Raw genomic sequence first — 26,244 nt, 5'->3', positions numbered from 1 at the left:
GGAGAGAGTGGGTACATACTTACATACATACATACATACATACATACATACATACATACTTGGTGGAGAGGGAGTGGGTACATACTTAGATACATACATACATACATACATACATGGTGGAGAGAGTGGGTACATACTTACATACATACATACATACATGGTGGAGGGAGTGGGTACATACTTACATACATACATACATACATACATACCTACATGGTGGAGAGAGTGGGTACATACTTACATACATACATACATACATACATACCTACATGGTGGAGAGAGTGGGTACATACTTACATACATACATACATACATACATACATACCTACATGGTGGAGAGAGTGGGTACATACATACATACATACATACATACATGCATACATACATGGTGGAGAGAGTTGGTACATACTTACATACATACATACATACATACATACATACATACATACATGTTGGGGAGAGTGGGTACATACATACATACATACATACATACATACATACATACATGGTGGAGAGAGTGGGTACATACTTACATACATACATACATACATACATGGTGGAGAGGGAGTGGATACATACATACATACATACATACATACATACATGGTGGAGAGAGTGGGTACATACTTACATACATACATACATACATACATACATACATACATACATACATACATACATACATGTTGGGGAGAGTGGGTACATACATACATACATACATACATACATACATGGTGGAGAGGGAGTGGGTACATACATACATACATACATACATACATACATACATACATACATACATACATACATGGTGGAGAGAGTGGGTACATACATACATACATACATACATACATACATACATACATACATACATACATACATACATACATGGTGGAGAGGGAGTGGGTACATACATACATACATACATGGTGGAGAGAGAGTGGGTACATACATACATACATACATACATACATACATGGTGGAGAGAGAGTGGGTACATACATACATACATACATACATACATGGTGGAGAGAGAGTGGGAACATACATACACATATACATACATACATACATACATGGTGGAGAGAGAGTGGGTACATACATACACATATACATACATACATACTGTACATACATACATACATACATGGTGGAGAGAGAATGGGTACATACATACACATATACATACATACATACATACATACATACATACATGGTGGAGAGAGAGTGGGTACATACATACATACATACATACATACATACATACATACATACATACATACATACATGGTGGAGAGGGACTGGGTACATACATACATACATACATGGTGGAGAGGGAGTGGGTACATACATACATGGTGGAGAGGGACTGGGTACATACATACATACATACATACATACATACATGGTGGAGAGAGTGGGTACATACATACATACATCAATACATACATACATACATACATACATACATACATACATGGTGGAGAGAGTGGGTACATACTTACATACATACATACATACATACATACATACATGGTGGAGGGAGTGGGTACATACTTACATACATACATACATACATACATACATACCTACATGGTGGAGAGAGTGGGTACATACTTACATACATACATACATACATACATACATACATACCTACATGGTGGAGAGAGTGGGTACATACTTACATACATACATACATACATACATACATACATACATACATACATACATACATACATGGTGGAGAGAGTGGGTACATACATACATACATACATACATACATACATGCTTACATACATGGTGGAGAGAGTTGGTACATACTTACATACATACATACATACATACATGTTGGGGAGAGTGGGTACATACATACATACATACATACATACATGGTGGAGAGGGAGTGGGTACATACATACATACATACATACATACATACATGGTGGAGAGAGTGGGTACATACTTACAAACATACATACATACATGGTGGAGAGGGAGTGGATACATACATACACATATACATACATACATACATACATACATACATACATAGTGGAGAGAGAGTGGGTACATACATACACATATACATACATACATACATACATACATACATACATAGTGGAGAGAGAGTGGGTACATACATACACATATACATACATACATACATACATACATACATGGTGGAGAGAGAGTGGGTACATACATACATACATACATACATACATACATACATACATACATACATGGTGGAGAGGGAGTGGGTACATACATACATACATACATACATACATACATACATACATGGTGGAGAGAGTGGGTACATACTTACATACATACATACATACACACATGGTGGAGAGAGTGGGTACATACATACATACATACATACATACATACATGGTGGAGGGAGTGGGTACATACTTACATACATACATACATACATACATACATACCTACATGGTGGAGAGAGTGGGTACATACTTACATACATACATACATACATACCTACATGGTGGAGAGAGTGGGTACATACTTACATACATACATACATACATACATACATACATACATACATACATACATACATACATACATACATGGTGGAGAGAGTTGGTACATACTTACATACATACATACATACATACATACATACATACATACATACATGTTGGGGAGAGTGGGTACATACATACATACATACATACATACATACATACATACATGGTGGAGAGAGTGGGTACATATTTACATACATACATACATACATGGTGGAGAGGGAGTGGATACATACATACATACATACATACATACATGGTGGAGAGAGTTGGTACATACTTACATACATACATACATACATACATACATACATGTTGGGGAGAGTGGGTACATACATACATACATACATACATACATACATACATGGTGGAGAGGGAGTGGGTACATACATACATACATACATACATACATACATACATGGTGGAGAGAGTGGGTACATACATACATACATACATACATACATTAGGGCTGAACGATTTTAGGAAAAGATCTAATTGCGATTTTTCTGGCAGATATTGCGATTTCAATTTGATTCACGATTTTTTCTTCAAATCAAGCATCAGTGCAATATTCACAATGTATAGTAACATTTACAATCATTATTAATGATTCAAACTAGGTATTTGTGAGGGCTTCAAAGAAAAATAACATTAAGAGAAAAACTACTGACTATACTGAAGACAATTCGCACACATCGTCACATTAAATCCGTATAAATAAATAAATTAATAAACACACACACACACACACACACACACACACACACACACACACACACACAGGTCTGGTCCATTCATTAAGTTCCATATGACGTTCGCTGCATTGTTGGTTATGATGCACGTCAGAGGGGTGTAACTACGAAGCGAAATTAATGTGTTAGCGAGCTATGTTGAGTCTAAATTCAGGGTTTTCAGTGTCACTAAAGTGGCTCTCTTTTAACCTGCTAGATCACCGTGGTAATTTATGCTAAACTCATAACCTGGTCGGCAGCAGGTTATGTTAAGAGTTTCAGATTAAATCGTCAGTAAAACGCGCCGTTCTTTAACTTATAATTGTCCTAACAAGGTTGTTTATGAGCGATATAGCTTTTAAACTGAGGGAAGACATTAAAAATGAAAAGTTGTTGAGCTGTATGTTCATAATATCACTGAACGAATCCATATAATGTAAAAATGAAACAGCAGCACAAACTGTCTGCATCATGTTGTCATGGTAACCTCCGTTTGGTGATGCAGAGTCATTTTCCCCGTTTGCTCCAGATCATATTAACACTTTAAATTGACATGGTATATAATCCACACACTAAAATAATGATGAAACAACTACAGACACTTTGAATACTTTTTACTGTTATCTGTTTTGTCTCGGTGATTTTGCAGCTCAGATCACTGATTAGAAAATTCATCATCATTTATCACAGCCTTAAATCAGTAACACTCATTTTACGTTGGTTTAGCCAAAAACTTCAGTGATGTCCACGTCTCTGTCATCATAGGACAGTGTCAGATAGACTTCATCATGTTTAAATCTGCTGTATCGAGTTTTATTGTTTAATGTGCAGTTTTCATGTTAGAATAAACAGCAGCATTAAGACCACATTTAGTCCATCAGTCATTTTCTGACGGCATTCTTCTTCTCCTGCTTTATTTGCAGCAACAATGTTGTTTTTGCCGTAATGTATTTAGTATACTTTCCACAGCTCATAATTATAACAACTTGATCATTTTGACTTAAGTGGCTCGATCGCTTCATTTCATGTGGAAGAAGAGTGAAATGACGCAACAAACGCCCCTTTTATGTGAGCGCGCACAGAGTCTGAAGATGAAAGCCTGGATTAACAAAGTGAGTTGATAACCACCGTCGTGATACCCGTTATCTCTGATTGCGGTTTTAGGCTTTGTCGATCCAGATCATGCAAAGAAAGCCTGGCTGTGTTGAGCTTGCTTCGTAGTACAGCCCTCAGGAGCACTGCAAAAAACCGCAGCTTTGGCGATCACGTGATCGCGTTGTCTGAAATCGCAATTTCGATCAGAAAACGATAAATCGTTCAGCCCTAACATACATACATACATACATAAATATGTACATACATACATACATGGTGGAGAGAGTGGGTACATAAATACATACGTACATACATACATACATACATACATACATACATGGTGGAGAGGGAGTGGGTACATACATACATACATGGTGGAGAGGGATTGGGTACATACATACATACATACATACATACATACATACATACATGGTGGAGAGGGAGTGGGTACATACTTACATACATACATACATACATACATACATGGTGGAGAGGGAGTGGGTACATACATAAATACATACATACATACATACATACATGTTGGAGAGGGAGTGGGTACATACTTACATACATACATACATACATACATACATACATACATACATGTTGGAGAGGGAGTGGGTACATACTTACATACATACATACATACATACATACATGTTGGAGAGGGAGTGGGTACATACATACATACATATATACATACATACATGGTGGAGAGGGAGTGGGTACATACATACATACATACATACATACATACATACATACATACATACATACATGGTGGTGAGGGAGTGGGTACATACATACTTACATACATACATACATGGTGGAGAGGGAGTGGGTACATACATACATACATACATACATACATACATACATGGTGGAGAGGGAGTGGGTACATACTTACTTACATACATACATACATACATACAGGAGAGGGAGTGGGTACATACTTACATACATACATACATACATACATACATACATAGATACATGTGGAGAGGGAGTGGGTACATACTTACATACATACACGTGGAGAGGGAGTGGGTACATACATACATACATACATACATACATACATACAGACATACATACATACATACATGGTGGAGAGGGAGTGGGTACATACTTACATACATACATACATGGTGGAGAGAGTGGGTACATACATACATACATACATACATACATACATGGTGGAGAGGGAGTGGGTACATACATACATACATACATACATACATACATACATACATACATACATGGTGGAGAGGGAGTGGGTACATACTTACATACATACATACATACATACATACATACATACATGGTGGAGAGGGAGTGGGTACATACTTACATACATAAATACATACATACATACATACATGGTGGAGAAAGAGTGGGTACATACATACATACATACATACATACATACATACATAGTGGAGAGAGAGTGGGTACATACATACATACATACATACATGCATACATACATACATACATACATGGTGGAGAGGGAGTGGGTACATACTTACTTACATACATACATACATACATGGTGGAGAGGGAGTGGGTACTTACATACATACATACATACATACATACATACATACATACATACATACATGTTGGAGAGGGAGTGGGTACTTACATACATACATACATACATACATACATACATACATACATACATACATACATACATACATACATGTGGAGAGGGAGTGGGTACTTACATACTTACATACATACATACATACATGGTGGAGAGGGAGTGGGTACATACATACATACATACATGGTGGAGAGGGAGTGGGTACATACATACATACATACATGGTGGAGAGGGAGTGGGTACATACATACATACATACATACATACATACATGTTGGAGAGGGAGTGGGTACATACTTACATACATACATACATACATGTTGGAGAGGGAGTGGGTACATACTTACATACATACATACATACATACATACATACATACATGTTGGAGAGGGAGTGGGTACATACATACATACATACATACATACATACATACATGGTGGAGAGGGAGTGGGTACATACATACATACATACATACATGGTGGAGAGGGAGTGGGTACATACTTACATACATACATACATACATATATACATGGTGGAAAAAGAGTGGGTACATACATATATACATGCATACATACATACATGGTGGAGGGAGTGGGTACATACATACATACATACATACATACGTACGTACATGGTGGAGAGAGTGGGTACATACATACATACATACATACATACATACATACATACATACATGGTGGAGAGAGAGTGGGTACATACATACATGCATACATTCATACACACGGTGGAGAGAGAGTGGGTACATACATACATACATACATACATACATACATACATACATACGTACGTACATGGTGGAGAGAGTGGGTACATACATACATACATACATACATACATACATACATACATACATGGTGGACAGAGAGTGGGTACATACATACATGCATACATTCATACACACGGTGGAGAGAAAGTGGGTACATACATACATACATACATACATACATACATACATGTTGGAGAGGGAGTGGGTACATACATACATACATACATACATACATACATACATGGTGGAGAGAGAGTGGGTACATACATACATACATACATAAATACATACATACATACATACATACATGGTGGAGAGGGAGTGGGTACATACATACATACATACATACATGGTGGAGAGGGAGTGGGTACATACATACATACATACATACATACATACATACATGGTGGAGAGAGAGTGGGTACATACATACATACATACATACATACATACATGGTGGAGAGGGAGTGGGTACATACATACATACATACATACATACATACATACATACATGGTGGAGAGAGAGTGGGTACATACATACATACATACATAAATACATACATACATACATACATACATGGTGGAGAGGGAGTGGGTACATACATACATACATACATACATGGTGGAGAGGGAGTGGGTACATACATACATACATACATGGTGGAGAGAGAGTGGGTACATACATACATACATACATACACACATACATACATGGTGGAGAGGGAGTGGGTACATACATACATACATACATACATACATACATACATACATACATACATACATGGTGGAAAAAGAGTGGGTACATACATATATACATGCATACATACATACATGGTGGAGGGAGTGGGTACATACATACATACATACATACATACATACATACATACATACATACGTATGTACGTACATGGTGGAGAGAGTGGGTACATACATACATACATACATACATACATACATACATGGTGGAGAGAGAGTGGGTACATACATACATGCATACATTCATACACACGGTGGAGAGAGACATACATACATACATGTATGTATACATACATACATGTGAAGAGGGAGTGTGTACATACATACTTACATACATACATACATACATGGTGGAGAGGGAGTGGGTACATACATACATACATACATGGTGGAGAGGGAGTGGGTACATACATACATACATACATACATACATACATACATACATACATACATGTTGGAGAGGGAGTGGGTACATACTTACATACATACATACATACATACATGTTGGAGAGGGAGTGGGTACATACATACATACATACATACATACATACATACATACATACATACATACATACATACATACATACATACATGGTGGAGAGGGAGTGGGTACATACATACATACATACATACATACATACATACATGGTGGAGAGGGAGTGGGTACATACATACTTACATACATACATACATGGTGGAGAGGGAGTGGGTACATACATACATACATACATACAGGAGAGGGAGTGGGTACATACTTACTTACATACATACATACATACATACATACATGGTGGAGAGGGAGTGGGTACATACTTACATACATACATACTTACATACATACATACATACATGTGGAGAGGGAGTGGGTACATACTTACATACATACATACATACATACATACATACATGTGGAGAGGGAGTGGGTACATACATACTTACATACATACATACATACATACATGGTGGAGAGGGAGTGGGTACATACATACATACATACATACATACATACATACATACATACATACATGGTGGAGAGGGAGTGGGTACATACTTACAGACATACATACATACATGGTGGAGAGGGAGTGGGTACATACTTACATACATACATACATACATACATACATACATACATGGTGGAGGGAGTGGGTACATACATACATACATACATACATACATAAATGGTGGAGAGGGAGTGGGTACATACATACATACATACATACATACATACATACATACATGGTGGAGAGAGAGTGGGTACATACTTACATACATACATACATGTTGGAGAGGGAGTGGGTACATACTTACATACATACATACATACATACATGTTGGAGAGGGAGTGGGTACATACTTACATACATACATACATACATACATACATACATGGTGGAGAGGGAGTGGGTACATACATACATACATACATACATACATACATGGTGGAGAGGGAGTGGGTACATACATACTTACATACATACATACATACATGGTGGAGAGGGAGTGGGTACATACATACATACATACATACATACATACATACATACATACATGGTGGAGAGGGAGTGGGTACATACTTACAGACATACATACATACATGGTGGAGAGGAAGTGGGTACATACTTACATACATACATACATACATACATACATACATACATACATGGTGGAGGGAGTGGGTACATACATACATACATACATACATACATACATAAATGGTGGAGAGGGAGTGGGTACATACATACATACATACATACATACATACATACATACATGGTGGAGAGAGAGTGGGTACATACTTACATACATACATACATGTTGGAGAGGGAGTGGGTACATACTTACATACATACATACATACATACATGTTGGAGAGGGAGTGGGTACATACTTACATACATACATACATACATACATACATACATACATGGTGGAGAGGGAATGGGTACATACATACATACATACATACATACATGGTGGAGAGGGAGTGGGTACATACATACTTACATACATACATACATGGTGGAGAGGGAGTGGGTACATACATACATACATACATACATACATACATACAGGAGAGGGAGTGGGTACATACTTACTTACATACATACATACATACATACATGGTGGAGAGGGAGTGGGTACATACTTACATACATACATACATACATACATGTGGAGAGGGAGTGGGTACATACATACTTACATACATACATACATACATACATACATGGTGGAGAGGGAGTGGGTACATACATACATACATACATACATACATACATACATACATACATACATACATGGTGGAGAGGGAGTGGGTACATACTTAGTTACAGACATACATACATACATGGTGGAGAGGGAGTGGGTACATACTTACATACATACATACATACATACATACATACATGGTGGAGGGAGTGGGTACATACATACATACATACTTACATACATGGTGGAGGGAGTGGGTACATACATACATACATACATACATACATACATACATACATACATACATGGTGGAGGGAGTGGGTACATACATACATACATACATACATACATACATACATACATGGTGGAGAGGGAGTGGGTACGTACATACATACATACATACATACATACATGGTGGAGAGGGAGTGGGTACATACTTACATACATACATACATACATACATACATACATGGTGGAGAGAGTTAGTACATACATACATACATAGTCATGTTATGTTCAAGGGTTTATGATCTAGATGGAGTCAGAAAAAAATTGGGGGGGTTTTGAATTTACTCCACAAAGACCAATCTTGCCTTGTTCAAAATTGTGGCAACACTGACATACAGTCCAAAGGCCAATGCAGCATCTTCACATGTCTATGACGTGTTAGACCTTTAGAGCCCCGCTCCCTTCAAGGAGGCGGAGCCTCAAATGGGACAGACTCGGCTTGAGTAGAGGCATCTCCACTGGATCAGTGACAATAATTACATAAGAATAAATTAAGACAGAAAAAAAAAGTCGTTCAGTGGAACTTCAAAATAAAAGCTCAACAGGATTGTTTTATTTTGAAGTGACCTGGTGTGATCTGTGCGCTTAATAAAATATCATTTTTAAATTTAAATAAATAAATAAATAAATAAAAGTATCGTCAACATCAGCCTCGAATCATCGCTGATCGGTTTGTGCGAGGCCGTCTCCATGGCAACATTATCATATGACCCAAAGATCTAGTCTGGTCTAGATTCTTCCCCGAAAGGTCATCTGTTACATTTCCATGGTAACGGAAGGCATAGGAAACCCTGGTTGCTACAACAACAGGAACTGTAGGAGCAGTGATCATGTGACTCACAGGCTGCTGGAGCTGGTCAGGACCCAGGACCTGGTCCATCCTGGATCAGAGGTTCAGCTTCAGCCGCTCAGCGCTGATCTGGTTTGGTTCTGGTTTGGTTCTCCTGAGCTCCAGGTTCTGGTTCTCCAGGTTGACTCATGTGGTCTGGATCTGAACTGGTTCCAGGGTCTGCACCGGTCCAGGTCCTGGTTCACGTCAGTCTAAGAGCAGCTGGACGAAGGAGGATGGAAACAAACCTCTCTGGTCTGGTTCGTCCTCTATGTAACCATGCTGGATAAACACACACACGTTTTAGTTTTAGTCACATTTTAGACATTTGATTATTGTTAGTTTTAGTCAACAAGAACTAAAGACACGATAGGTTAACTTTTACCACATTATGAGAAAGTTTGCTTTGAACAGTAATTTGTAAATCTTTCACATTTTTTAGTTTTTATTCTTGACAAAAAAATTTAATATATTTCATCATAGTTTTTGTTTTGAAACTTTCTTCTGACTCAACAATCAACTATCTTACTGATCTGTGATTGGCTGGAGTCCTCAGTCATAGGCTAGATTTTCTTCCTCCTACTGGCTCTGAAAACAGTCTAGTTTTCTGACAGACCTCCTGAATTATATCATGAAACTTTTGCCACATGATGCCAAAAGAAAACCTCACCTACTGCAGCTTTAAGTCTTTAATTCATCATGAAAAGGGGGTTGAATATTTTTCATCACAGTTTGTGTTAACACAAGGAACACTGAGGTTAAGCCCCTGATATTTAAAGATGAACGAACAGGTACAGTCAGCAGCTCCAAGGACCAGCTGAAGTCACTTTCTCTGAAACACCAACGGGAGGACCAATCAGAGTGCAGGATGATGATACGTACCCACCAATCGCTGTCCTCCTGTCCCAGGACCACCAGCACCTGTCCCTCAGAGAAGCTCAGCTCGTCATGGTGGTCAGCCTGACAGTCATACAGCGCCTCAACGCGACGGGACGTCGCACCCCGGGGCTGATGGAGATAAATAACATGAATAGTCAACTCAAAAAAATATTACTTATTATTAGAAAAAGAAAATGTGTATATACTCAAGAAAAAGTACAAGTACCTTAAAAAAGTACACTACTTTAGTAAAAATACTTAGGTACCTCCCATCACATTTTGTCTCTAAGGTGTTGCTACATGGTTGCTAAGTCATTAGTAGGTGGTTACTATGTTCCTAGGGGGGGTTGCTAGGCAGTTGAAGGCTGTTGCTATGGTGATGGTTTCAAAGGTTCTAGGTGGGGTTTTTGAAGATCTCACCAATGATCTGCGAGGAAGCGGCTGGGGCGCGGGGCCTCTTCTGTCATTCTCAAAGCTCTGAGAGCGCTGACTGGTGGGAGAGCCGTTGGGCGGCGCTTTACTGGCAGGCTGCAGGAAGTGGGAGGAGCTACCGTCACTGTCGGCCCTCCGAAAACCTCAGAAAGAGAGAGAAGTTAATATAAATGTTTCAACATCAAGGTTATTGGAATAAAAGGTGAATTTATGTAAGTTAATGATGTGATAGATTCATTGTATGAATTTTAATACGAATGATCAATCAAATTGACAGGTCAGTCATTTTATTAATTTCATTTGTTAAAATATTTTTCTAATAATAATATTTTTGATTGAATTTAACCTAATATAATAATATCTTTTAAAGATAACCCAGTAGATTAAGATTTTTTATATGTGATATTTTTTTTCTTTTCTACATATATAAATAAATATATATATTTGCTTATAAACAAAGGAAAAAGGGTGAAAAAAAACCCATGAAGAATGTTGCAGGAATGCCAAAATGCATCTGCATTTTATAACACAAAGAAGCAGCCAGAAATGTAACGTTCACTAATCTGCAGAATATATTCTGTCTTCTCCTTAAAATGTCAGAGTAAAATAGTTTGCCAAAGTCCAAGGTGACATCTTAAAATTGCTTTTGTCTGTTTACTATCTTAAGGAACCAGGGGCCAGGAAAATTTGGAAACATTTGAACTATCAAATGTTCTTAAAGTTCAGCGACTGACGGGAAATAGTTGGCAATCTCTTGATCAAATAACTCAACAGTGAAGTATAGCAAATAAAATACAATGATATGATGAATGAAAAATGTGAACCAATATGTGTAAAGCATTTGATCGAATACCAGAATTTACAATCTAACTTTATCGTCCCCTTGCTATTTGAACTTCTGGTCTAAGCTTCTGGTCCAAAACGGTGAGCCGTCATTACTATCAGTTACACATGATAAATTCATCAGACTCCAGACTGATAAAACAGACGTGGATCCGAGGGGAAAGAACTGGGAGTACCTCTGTCGGGTCGTTCAGCCACTGAGCTGAGAGGAGAAGACGGCCTGGAGAGACAGACAGGACAGAGAGAAAGAGACAGACAGAGAAAGAAGGAGATAAGTTTATTATCAGAGGTGTAGTTCAGCTTCAGTCCACCAGAGGTCAGTACAGTCTCTCTGTTCAGCTGAAGGGGAGCTGTTTCAGTGTCTTCATGCTTCAGCACACACTGGTGAGAATAAATCTAACTTTAACCTCACATATCTTCTTCTGTTCATTTAAAATTTAATGGAAAACTTTTGTGTATCCTGTTGTCAAAATTCTTTGTTTCCACAAGATTTCGTGTTTATGAGGCTCAACCTTTCCATCCGATGGAAATATTTCATATCTGCTGTATCATTTCACAAAAATCCAGCCAGACGTATTTGGTATCTCACTAGAATTTTAAATAAAGTTCTGAGAGTTTGGACAACGTTTGAACAAACAACACACTTTTATAAAGATTAAACTATCAGAGGTTTTACAGTTTGGCAATTTCACTTTTTGTGACCATGGTTCCCAGCCAACAAGTGTCTATAAACCCCTCTTCTGTTGGTAAATATTATGATGCTTGTTTTTTTTAACAATCGAAAGTTTTTCTGAATATGTACGCTCACTCACTCCCCAGAACTGCAAGTGTTATTTCATAAAGTTCACCTTTTAACTAGTGGGAGCAGACTGGCCTGACCCGAACACGCTCACTCAGTGGGAGGGACCATCTTTCAACAATTGCCATAGGGTGGGACAACCGAACCTTTGCTAAGCCCCACCTCCAAACAGCAACTGTCCAATCATAGCTTAGCAACCGTAACTAGAGCTGTCAAGCTTTCCATTTCTCTCCATGTTGAAGGTGTGCAGGAGGCTCTAAGAAGAGCGATACTCTGCGTTTCATGAGTTTGGACGGTGACGTTTTTTTCGTTGTCTCTCAAAAACATGAAACACAAGACCACACCTTCATCTGCTCTAACATAAGCTGCAAACGTTCGCATGTCTGGCTAACTAAGACTAGCTTACTAGCTGCAATAACTCTGCCTCCAGCCAAACTTGTTAGATAGATGCCTCAATAATTATTAATTACACCAGATAACACACTGACATTCTCAGGTTTGCAACCCAGATACATCGGGATAGTGTGATAGAAAATGAAATAATAATAATGTTTCTACTCCTCACCACGTCACACCAGCGAACAACAACGTAGGCCGACATTTCTGTCCCTGCAGTGTTCAACTCAAGTTGGCACCCACTCTGTGTCTAGCTCTAGTTTTTTCTCCAGCTAAAACCGTGATGTAATCACATCAGCCCCAAAACGGTTTTATAGAAATGTACAATTCAGTTTGTCTTTGACCTTGGCTGGCATGACATCATGTTGCTACAGATCCAATCAGACGCCTTGTTCCTTTCGATAAAATAAAATGTGATTGTGTGTCAAGATACTCACACACACTTCTTAAAGGAGGAGTCTGGACCGCTGTAGATCCTGGGACTGGTTGGCAACCCGTAATCTACACACACGCACGCACGCACGCACGCACGCACGCACGCACGCACGCGCACACACACACACACACACACACACACACACACACACACACACACACACACACACACAGTTAATAGCACAGAATCACACTGACAGATTAATTAGTGTGTCTCAGATGTTAGCGTGCTTGCCTGACTCAGAGCAGCTTCTCTTGTGACGGACGGCGATGGGGGGAGGGGTCGTCTTTCTGTTTCCTGTCATGGAGAGGAAGACCTCCCCCTCTTCCTCGTCCTCCTCCCCAACTCCGTCCCCCCCAGCAGGAGGGGGAGGAGGAGGAACATTGGGAGCTGGAGGTTGAGAGAAAATAGATATGTTTGATTATATTTTGTTTCCTGTTTTAATTTGCTGTTAATGAAAACTCAGCACTTCCTCCATTTTTCCCTCAAAGAAACATCTGGAAACTTTACAGATGTGACAATAAATCTCACTGTCTGAGCTCACCTTTCATCCTCGGGGGCAGCGGAGGTGCAGGGGAGGACGGGGGAGGAGGAGGGGGGCTGGAGGCGGCGCCGCAGCCAGAGGGCCGGCTGTGGAGCTCCATCGCCATGGCGAGCCTCCTCCCCACACTGAGCAGACCTCCTCCTGCTACTCCAGTGGAAGAAGGGGTGATGGAGGAGGAGGTGGACTGACTGAAGCTGAAGGGACGGGAGGAGAAGGAGAAGGAGGAGGTGAAGGAGGAGGACGAGGAAGAGGAGAAGCGCTCCTTCTTCACAGGACCATTCTGAAACACAAGAGGACGCGTGATGTTAGTTTATCAATAATTTATTGGCTAGCAGAATCACACCACTAAACCAAAACTTAAACTTAAATTGTGGGCGTGACTGTTGTTTACATTTTCATAAATATACAAAACTACCAAAGCTTCATGCACATAGTCACATCTTTTCTCCTGAGAGGCCAAAATAAAGTATGTCCTCAACTATATGGAGATGAATAACACACACTTCAATAGCTTACACCAGGTGCTTTGGATGAGGCCAGATTTTCAAAATAAAAGCTCCCAGATGTTAACAGGAACGCACTAGGTAGCCACAGACAATATTGGGTTTTGAAAAATAAGAGTCCCTTCAGAGGGTAACAGGAAGTCACACTGGGCACTCTATTGGAGGCTGTCTTTTCAAAATAAAAGGCCCATGTAATGATAACAGAAGCTGACTAGGGGCCGCAGATAAGGCTGAATTTCAAAAAATAAAAGCTCCCCTGATGGTAACAGGAGTTGGCCAATCCAAAACCTGGATTTTCCAAATAAAACCTACCCAGATTTTGACCATTTGCAATGAATGAAATGGACACAAATCCTGCGGGATTTTTACAAATCAAGGGCTCCATTCCAGACAGAACTGCATTTTACGCAACTTATTCGTCTTGAACAAAGATGGAATTAAGAAGATATATCAGCATTCTCAGTTGCCATGGTTACCTTGTCGTCAAAGTCATCGTCACTGTCATAGAGATCGTCATGTCGAAGCCTCCACTCATACTCCACATGGACGTGATGGTCAAACTGGTTGGACTGGGCCTGCTGAAGCTGCACAAAAACACAGTGACATAACACTGAGTGTAACCTTGACGTCAGTAGTAGTAGTAGTCAGTCATATGTAGACAAGTGTAACTGTGACCTCACCAGCGCCTCACAGTGGCTATGCTTCAACTTGCGGCTCACGTCCAGAGCGGTCTCCCCCAACTCGTTCTCTGTCAAAAAAAGTGACAGTATTACTAAGATGTTCTCTGTCATGATAATCATCCACAGGAAAGTACATGTATGTCTACATTTCTGAAAACCAGCTGAACATTTTTTTTAAAGTAACTTTAATATTCTGTCTAAAAGGGTTAAGACTTGTTTTCAGGGTCCATGTTTAAACTGGCTTTAGGTAAGGGTTAAAGGGTGGAGGAGGGGAAATTTGGCAAGGGTCCACACAAACAGTGTACAGATGGATTTGTGTGTTGGTGTTGTGTGTTGTTGTGTGTATGTATTACTGATGTGTGTGTTGGCCCTGGCTCTCAGCAGCAGTCTCACACAGTCGCTCTTGTTGTGCAGACAGCTGTAATGCAGCGCCGTGTTTCCTGATGACGTCTGCATGTCCACATTGGAGCTGAAGAAAAAACACACACACACATACACACAAACACATATACACACACGTAAACACACAAGTGTACACATTAACACACCGAGATGGAATCACTCATAAACATTGTCAGAGCAGACTGACCAGTTCTGAGCCAGGAAGTCCAGGATGTGCAGCGATGTCCTGTCAGCCAATAGGACAGCTAGGTGGAGCGCCGTCTCCCCTTTCTCCTGTTGGCATGGAAACACACTACTGAGTGTATGTTTATAGGAGTCTGCCTGCTATTGTGTGAGTGCATGTGTGTGTCCCTGTGTGTGTACCTGTGTGTATATCTATATGTGTGTGTACCTGTGTATATACCTGTATTTATATGTGCCTGTGTGCATACCTGTATGTGTGTGTAGCTGTGTGTATACCTATATGTGTGTGTATATCTGTGTGATACATATATGTGTGTGTACCTGTGTGTATGCCTGTATGGATGTGTACCCATATGTATAGCTATGTGTATACCTGTATGTGTGTGTGTGCGTGTACCTGTGTGCATAGCTGTGTGTATACCTGCATGTGTGTATAGCAGTGTGTATACCTGTATGTGTGTGTACCTGTGTGTGTGCATATGTGTGTGTCTGTATGTATGCATCTCAGTGTGTATACCTGTATGTATGTATGTGTGTACATGTGTGAATTCCTGTATGTGTGCATACCTGAGTGTATACCTGTATGTGTGTACCGGTGTATACCTGTACGTGTGTGCATATGTACCCGTGTGTGTATGCATGTGTATACCTGCACACATGTGTACCTGTATGTGTGTATACTTGTGTGTCTGTGTGTACCTGTATGTGTGTATATCTATATGTGTGTGTGTGTTCCTGTGTGTACCTGTACATGTGTATACTTGTGTGTCTGTGTGTACCTGTATGTGTGTATACTTTTATGTCTACCTGTGTGTATGTACCTGTATGTGTGTGTGCAGTGGCTGGCTCAGGTCCATCCTCTGAGCGTACAGCTGGATCAGACTGTAGATGTCGCAGTTCTTGGTTGCCTCCTGTAGGCCAAGTCGCAGCGCTGCGGTAGAGCTGTGGCTCCGCCTCACAAAATGAACGTCCTGATACTTGGATAGGATGAATTCTTTACGCTCCGACCTGCATACACACACACACATGCCACACAAATATATTGCATCAGATCCATTAAATAAAAACTTTTTTTTTTTAACTGCAGTAAGATAACATGCACCTGTGTGTGTGTCTTACATGTGGCTGTGCTGGGAAGGCTTCAGCGACGGACTCAGCAGGTTCGCCTCCAGTATTTCATTAAAACCAGAGTTACCAACATTCCTGGCCAACTGGGAAAGAGTGAAGACAGACATATCTACGGTCTGAAGTTAACCTCATAATTCTGACAACAGAGACAGAATAACTGGAGAAACAGCTAAACTGGCTTCATCTGAGGGAAATCCAACTTCCAACTACTCCAAAGCTGTCTGTTTTACATGGTGTATCTTGTTAGTCAAGAAGCTTCAGTCCATCCTGTTGTCAGCTGGGTTTAGTTAGTTTGTATGACAAAATATACATCAGGACAAAAGCAGTTTTATTTCCTCTGCTGGCCACAGATTGTTTAAAAATGTAAGAACTTTGTACATTTTGGGAGAGGTAAAGTGTGCACACAAGAGCAATTCAAAGTATGACAGAAGACGATATCAAATAAAACAAAATAACAATCAATGAGGTTTGATAGAATAAATCAACATTACAGGATTATTCATTTAATACCTGGAGACAGAGAGAAACAGTAATGTTTTCCATCACCACCATCACATCTCGTATTACGAGGAGTTCAGCACTTTGTGAGCCCTTCTTTACATGAGGATATCAAAATTGCCTAAAAATCAACATTTTGTGAAAATAATAACAGAGAATATTTAAGGTGACTCACAGCTGGAGCACAGCCTCAGCTTACATAGACATTAAATTCTCTAGTGCAAAAACTGACTGTGTTAGAAATATATCTTTTCTTTTTAAATTAAAAAAAAATCAACATGTACAAGACGGTGGCCATGAAAATGTAACATGAGATGTAAACTATGACTCACAAGATGTAAACCAATAAGAAACATCCAATCACAGAGCTTTCAGTTTTGATTTTGTGCACAGCTAACAAAAAATGGCTTCACAATCTGCAGCTTAAACCTGACAAAAACTTAAATCAGCTGACTAAAGGATGGACTGCAAATTGATTAGCTTGTTAGGTAGCAGGAGAGACCTACCAGCAGGTCTGAGGTCCCCAGACTGTCCAGACTCAGAGACTGGATCCTGGAGACGTGGACCCCCATCTCCCTGTGGATCCCTGAACACTCGATGCAGGTCAGGATACCCAGGTTGGTCGAGAGCCATCCTGGTTCTACAGAGAGAGAGAGAATTTAAGTTTATTGTCACTGACAGCAGCGTTGAAAGTAGTGATAGAAAAAATAGTTTTATTATCAAATAATCATTAATTTTCTGCCAGTTGGCTACAAAATTATTCCTGTAATCATTACATGTAGATAACTGATGTTTATTGTGACTCTTGTAATTGTTTTTATTTAGTTTCTACTGGAGCAGGAGAGTCCATGTTTGGTTAAAGGAGGGTGGAGATGAGGTCGAGTAAGAGAGCACATGATTGACTGACTGATTGATTGATTGATTGACTGATTGATTGACAGAGACTACCTGGAGCTCCACAGTCGCAGCAGTTGTTGTTTCCTGGCATCCGTCTGATGTCATCAGTGATGGCCCGGGTCAGATCCTCCACGCTGCTCTCCCCACCTCCTCCCCCTTTCCTCCCCCCGTCCAGAGCCACGTTCAGAGCCTCCTGCTTACTGTTACTGAGCACCGAGATCCAGCTGAACACAGACACACAAAGATATACACACAAAACACATTTAATACTTTTATTTTTTATGATAATCAACATAAGGATAGGACCAGTATCAGATTATGACAAAAATAAAGAACATTTTTGACTCACGCCACACATTCTGCTTCATCTTCAGCCAGGAAGTGATAGGTCCGATTATCTGGAGGGCAAAATATCTTTTAATACACTATTATATATTAACACATGAAACTGTCACATGGCATCTATAAAATTCTTGATTCTGATTGGCGGGAAGGCGTGGATTAACTTTTAGTTATCAGACAGTATAGCTGGACACATGTTCAATATATTTGTTTGATGACAGCAACAGTGAGTCTGAAAAGCTTTGAGCTAAGGTTATTTAGGTAACCACCGGCAACAAACAAAGATAAACAGCTTTAAAACAATGTTTTAAACATAAAGATGTATGTCTAAAACTTATGTGTTTCTCACCTTAAGATTTTTTTCTTGACGATGACTAACTATACAAAACGTTATGAATACATTTTTAAATTTGAAACCTTTTTTCCCACCAGAGGGCTGTATTACGAAGTGTGATTCATGTGTTAGCGAGGTATGTTGAATCTAAACCCAGGATTTTCAGTGTCACGAAGGTGGCTCTCTTTTAACCTGGCTAGATCACCATGGTAACTGATGCTGAACTCATAACCTGGTCAGGAGCAGGTTATGTTCTGAGTTTCACATTAAATCATACATAAAAAAAATTATTTTCCTTCCTTTATGTGCGATATAGATTAGAAACCGAGGAAAGACGCTAAAAATGAAACTGCTGAGTGATACGTTTGTAATATCACAGAACCTCTGTTGGTTAAGTTGGTGAAAGAGGCTATCCTGCATGAATATGAATACAGGTGCGCCATGAGATTTTGGCTTGGCTTGCTCTTTAAAAGTTGCCTTTTGCAGGAAAAAAAAGTCTGAAAACCACTGATGTAAGTAATGACCCGAAAATGAGAGAACTCACAGAGACACCACCGTCATCAGTCGGATTTTAAACAACAAAGAGACTTCATATCAGGAGGAAATCAACAGTCTTGCAGAGTCGTGCACAGAAAACAACCTACTGCTCAACGTCAGCAAAACCAAGGAGCCGATTGCTGATTTTTGGAACAAAAACAGTCAAAGACACAAACCACTGCCTACATCAGTGGAGCTGAGGAGGAGAAGGTGAACAGTTTTAGGTTCCTGGGAATCATCTATCATAGACATCATACACCTCCACCCTGGTAAAGAAGGCTCAGAAACAGCTGTATTTCTTATGGAAATATTCTTGCATCATGTCCTTGTAACGGACTGGAGACGTCACAAACGGGCATTATGGGATGTGAACGGTCCAGGACAGGAGGACTCTGCAGCAGCTGATTAAAACCATCCACCTCTTTAATTCATGCTCGCATCCCACCATAAAAATATCTAGTTTTTATTTTCATTTCTATGACTTATTATTTATTCATACATTCTACTGTCTACAGATTTTTTGTATAACAAACAGGAAACTACAACTTAATCTTGTTATATGACCCAGTGTTGTTAAATTATACATAAATCTACCGTGTAGCGTGTAAAGCGGTCATGGTTTATGCATGAAAATACCCTCCAAGGCTGAACGTTGCATGATTTGAACATGGGCAGTTTTTAGCCCCCAGCTCATCATTTACAATCACAGAACAAATACAGATTTGTTGGATATTAATAATTACATATGAAACAATTATATGATAATCATATTTATATCACAAACGATATTATATGTATTGTTATTAGTTATTATTAGATTTATGCTTATTTTCACTCTATGCTTGATTGTATTTATAATGTAAAACTTGAGTTTTATTATTTCGTGTGTGTGTGTGTGTGTGTGTGTGTGTGTGTGTGTGTGTGTCTTACGAGAGATGAGGTCGAAGCATTTCTTGTCCTCCACACTGGGTTTAACCTGACAGGTGAGCAGGTTGAGTCTGGTTGGAGGTTTATTCGGCTGAGAGAAAGAAGACAGGATGTTCATCGGGATCAATTAAAGTTTCACCTCTCATTTAAGTTTATTTAAAAACGAACACATTTAAATCTGCAGGGACACTTAACCAACCCAAAATGTTCCTGGTAATGAGACTCAACAATCAACTATCCTTCTGGTGCGTTCACGAACAGCTTGGACAAATCTTCCTGACTCTACCTTTAGAAAAACGTTATTTTTTTCACCACAGTGGGATTTCAGGTGAACTCACAGTAGCGTGTGCGATGGTCAGGTAACAGTTGTGAACTGAACATTTCCTCTTCTGCCACATTTTCCTCAACCTGAAACACAAAAACAAACATTATTATAGTCCTACTTGTGATATTATTATGACTACAACTTCATGACTTATACTGATGATGGTCAGTGTTGAGTGTTTCAGTTTTTTTCTGTTTATTTTTAATTTGTTTTTCTACCCGTCACTCTTCTTGTAGAGGAATCCTGCTCTTTCTGTCCCGTACTGTTTGTCTCCCAGCAGCTGATGCATACTGTACACCTGCTTAGGTAAAGAGTCCTGCACACACACACACACACACACACACACACACACACACACACACACACACACACTAATTACCTGCTGAACAGCATTATAAAGATAATTAGAAAATTAATTGTCAGTGTTTGTGTCTCTGACCTGCTCTGTGTGGACGACTGGCCTCAGCTGATCTCTGAGAGACACCAGCTGCCTCTTCTCCTCCTCCTGACGCTGCTTCACCTACACACACACACACACACACACACACACACACACACACACACACACACACACACACACTCATTAATGTGGATTAATTCATCCAGACTAACATGCTGCCATCAGGCTAAAATAATCCTGTTAATCAGCTGCCAGTTAATTTGGTCAGTCAAACACAGTCACAGGGTCGATTTTTGCATCTTAGACCAAATCAATCAAACCTGCATGTTTCTCTGCTTCAACACCCTTGATTCAAATTGATCAGCTCATCATCAATCCTCTGCAGAAACCTGATAAACAACTGATCGTTTGAATCAGGTGTGCTGGAGCCATGAAACATCTAAAACATGCAGGGCAGTGAGCCCTGAGGACCAGGACTGGTAAAAATAAGCTCTCATATGATTGGCTGAGTTCTGACCATGTGATTGCAGTTTATTTTAGGTGTAGGAAAGCCTCCAGTGGTGGAATAATTACTTGGATATTTTACTTAAAAGTAGCAATACCACAGTGTAAAAATACTCTGTTATAAGTAAATATCCTGTATTCAAACACTAGAAACAAATCCAACTGAGGAGAATAGACTCTAATATTAATACTTCAGAATATGACTGTCATCAATATTTTTTCTGCAATCAAAACTAAAGGGAAAGTGAATTAGAAATGAATTCTCTTCTCACTCTTTTGGCACTTTGCAGAATACTTATTGCTTGGAAATCTCCTGGGTGGATGGGCTTGTTTGAATTTTTAGGTATATCTTGCTGCTTTTTGTTTGTTTGTTTTTCTTTTGAATTGTTAAATATGAGATTATGGAATACTGGACCTTTAAATCTTGTATGCCAAACTACACACTTCCACAGAAGTACCAAAAGTAGAAGTACTCATTATGCAAAGTGTCTCATTTCAGACTGATGTATATTGTTATATTGAATTCTAATTATTGATGCATTAATATGTACATTACTTTGGTCTTAGAGCTAATAAAGGTGGTATCTTTATCCATACTTAGAAATTAACCACCAACTAAAACTACCAAAAAAATGTAGTGGGATAAAAAAGGAAACAGACTGTAAGTATAAAGTAGCATAAAATGGAAATACTACATGTACCTCAAAAGTGTACTGAAATACAGTACTTGAGTAAACGTACTCTAACTGCAGGAGAAAAAAATAAATCAACCAAACACAACACAGAAAGTCTGCGAGCGCCTCCTACTGGCAGCAGGGTTCATTACAGCCGCAGTATTAAAGTGTTTTCTAGTTGTCGTACCGTCGTCAGGACGCCGTTCAGCTCCTCCATGTACTGCTTCAACCTCTGAGTGGTGGAGACACACTCCTGCAGGAAACTACACACACACAGGTACAGTTAATACAACCATGTCCATATACTGCATGTCGGTGTGTGTGTGTGTGTGTGTGTGTGTGTGTGTGTGTGTGTGTTCTTACTTGTTGTGGCTGTGGTAGTGTTTGATGAGGTTCTGCAGCAGGTCGACTCCTCTCTTCGTCTTTATCTCGTTCACCTTGATCAGATACTGAGAGACAGAGAGGAGTCCATTTATTTGTTGGACAGTAGTTGAGGAGCAGCAGAGGCAGGAGGTGACGAGGTGTGAGTGAGATCAGGAGGCAGAGGAAGGAAAAGGAGCAGACAGAACAGCAGAAAGGTTTAAGAAAGCAAAGGTCAAGGATCAGGAGGAGCAGAAAGAGGAGTGTAAAAAAAAGGAAGAGTAAGAAGACGAAGACCGAGGAGGTGAAGGTGAAGGAAGAGGAGGAGGTGAAGTCACTGACCTCACACATGCTCAGCTGGAAGGAGCGTCTTTCCTTCTCGAGCTCCTCTGCGATCTCTCCTCCGCTCACCTCGCTCCTCACCATCCCATACTGACGAGCCAACTCCCTCTTCTCCTTCTCCACCTGTTTACTGCACACACACACACACACACACACACACACACACACACACACACACACACACACACACACACACACACACACACACACACACACACACACACACACACACACACACACACATTAATGCTTTCGCTACATTGCTCCACACAAACCTTCTCTCCTTCATCTACTGAAACAACATCCTGATTTTCAGAGATGTTAAACCGTCCTGACGTCACACAGGGCTGTTTGTACATTATTACATCACATCTCTATGGAAACCCTGAAAAGCAACTGAGAAAAAAAAAAATCTGGTGATCCATTTTCCAAGTCAGGTTTTGCCAGGATAATCTTTCTAAGTTAAAGTAGCTGATTATTAGTAGTATTCTTCCTGATGTTGACTTTCATTGTCATTTTTAATATTCCTTTTAAATCTTAAAACTTATATCGGCTACAGATCAGTGATGTTTGTTTACTCAGGCTATTTATTTACTTTATTATTTATTATTGTTGCCTGCACAATAACACAAACAGCTGTTTGTCAATTTTATTGTGAAATTGGTTTAAAAAAAAAAACTGCTGCTGTGTGATGCCACAACTCTTTGCAATGAAATTAACTTATTATAAAGTGTTAGACGTCGACACATGATGGTGCATTACATCACATCTCATCATGTACCTGTGTTTTATTTTATTATCTGTAGATCACTGTACACGACACTATAAAGTAAACACACCACTGCAGGTATTTTTCCTCATTAGTTCATTAAAAAGTGTGTGACAGTGATCCCACAGTAATAATCTCCCAGACGCCTTTCCATCCTGTTTGTGTCATTATACAGAACATGCGGTGATTTGCAGTTTAATATACTAATAATCAGTTATTTCCTCATGAGCTCTTTGTCACATCAAAGGACATAAATATTCACATCAGAATCATTAAAGTGCTGCAGAAACTTCTGTCAGTCAGAATTTAATTTCCCTGCGTGTGTCCTGATGATGCAGGATGACAGTCGCCGAAACTGTCCAAACAGCATCACGCCTCTTAATAATGGATTTCCGTGTAGGATACCCCAGTGTTTCCTCAATCTGAGATCCTCCCTAAGCCTCCTCTATCCTCACTCCTCGCCTCCTCCAGGTGCATTTAAGCAAGTGGAAGATCCTTCATCATGTCGGAGGGGAAACGACTTCTGGGTGGACGGAGGAGAGAGGAGACTGAATGAAAACTACCCCTTCATACATTTTTAATAGTGGTCCACTTCAGCCTCTTGTGGTCAAAATGGGCATTACAACAACAAACTGAGAGAAAAAAAATGCCTGCCAAAACCTTTTTTTCAAAGATTAAAAAAAAAGTAAGTTAGAAAGATTATCCTGGCAAAATCTTTTTGCCATCTGTTCTAAAAGCTACAACAATAAACTTTCATATTTTGTTAACTTTAGAACAAAGCAGTAGTCTATTGTAATAACCACAAAATGTAACATCAAAAATAAAATTATCTCAAGAAAAATCTCCTCCTCCTCCTTTTTAACTGGCTAACATACAACTCACTTTAATTTTGCCTGGAAAAATGTAAACACAGACTCGTTTCATCTGATTTCACAGAGGATCCAACCATTAAGAACAATTATATAGAAACAGCCGAACTTCTCTTCTCTGATGGTCTTGTTTGTTTATGTAGGTCATATAGAGGCACGAGTAATAAACTCAGCCTGTTACATAACCAGTTAAAAACTCATTGTTGTTGCTTTAAGTCACAAACACAGGAGAGAAAACAAGACTTAGAAAATGGATCATCAGAATTTTTTTCTCATTTCCTCTCACGGCTTCCATACGTTTCAGACGGAAGTGGATATTATATCCACAAAGCAGCCGAGTCAAGTTTTAGCTCTCTTGTAAATATTAAACTCACTGCTGTTGTAGC

The 26,244-nt window shown here is 39.5% G+C and overlaps 1 protein-coding gene across 1 annotated transcript in view; it reads right to left on the bottom strand.

Moving 5' to 3' along the window:
* The window catches only part of unm_sa1614 (un-named sa1614), a 37,690-nt gene that overhangs the window by 2,741 nt on the left and 8,705 nt on the right, over positions 1 to 26,244 (bottom strand). Inside the window, exons 6-28 of the mRNA XM_084739919.1 lie at positions 24,221 to 24,350; positions 23,882 to 23,967; positions 23,706 to 23,781; positions 22,380 to 22,460; positions 22,159 to 22,256; positions 21,954 to 22,023; positions 21,619 to 21,706; positions 19,825 to 19,873; positions 19,527 to 19,699; positions 19,085 to 19,218; positions 18,072 to 18,163; positions 17,774 to 17,960; positions 16,957 to 17,042; positions 16,721 to 16,836; positions 16,368 to 16,435; positions 16,164 to 16,271; positions 15,185 to 15,464; positions 14,867 to 15,030; positions 14,642 to 14,706; positions 13,186 to 13,229; positions 12,155 to 12,309; positions 11,738 to 11,863; positions 10,868 to 11,137 (exon numbers count right to left, since the gene is read on the bottom strand). Of these exons, the coding sequence (XP_084596045.1) occupies positions 11,063 to 11,137; positions 11,738 to 11,863; positions 12,155 to 12,309; positions 13,186 to 13,229; positions 14,642 to 14,706; positions 14,867 to 15,030; positions 15,185 to 15,464; positions 16,164 to 16,271; positions 16,368 to 16,435; positions 16,721 to 16,836; positions 16,957 to 17,042; positions 17,774 to 17,960; positions 18,072 to 18,163; positions 19,085 to 19,218; positions 19,527 to 19,699; positions 19,825 to 19,873; positions 21,619 to 21,706; positions 21,954 to 22,023; positions 22,159 to 22,256; positions 22,380 to 22,460; positions 23,706 to 23,781; positions 23,882 to 23,967; positions 24,221 to 24,350 (2,551 nt within the window). The 3' untranslated portion in view covers positions 10,868 to 11,062. The remainder of the gene's footprint in view (positions 1 to 10,867; positions 11,138 to 11,737; positions 11,864 to 12,154; positions 12,310 to 13,185; positions 13,230 to 14,641; positions 14,707 to 14,866; positions 15,031 to 15,184; positions 15,465 to 16,163; positions 16,272 to 16,367; positions 16,436 to 16,720; positions 16,837 to 16,956; positions 17,043 to 17,773; positions 17,961 to 18,071; positions 18,164 to 19,084; positions 19,219 to 19,526; positions 19,700 to 19,824; positions 19,874 to 21,618; positions 21,707 to 21,953; positions 22,024 to 22,158; positions 22,257 to 22,379; positions 22,461 to 23,705; positions 23,782 to 23,881; positions 23,968 to 24,220; positions 24,351 to 26,244) is intronic.

The sequence above is a fragment of the Lutjanus erythropterus genome, chromosome 2, assembly GCF_056507025.1.
Source record: "Lutjanus erythropterus isolate fLutEry1 chromosome 2, fLutEry1.hap2, whole genome shotgun sequence".
NCBI lineage: Eukaryota > Metazoa > Chordata > Actinopteri > Lutjaniformes > Lutjanidae > Lutjanus > Lutjanus erythropterus.
This window is presented reverse-complemented; position numbering and strand designations above follow the sequence as displayed.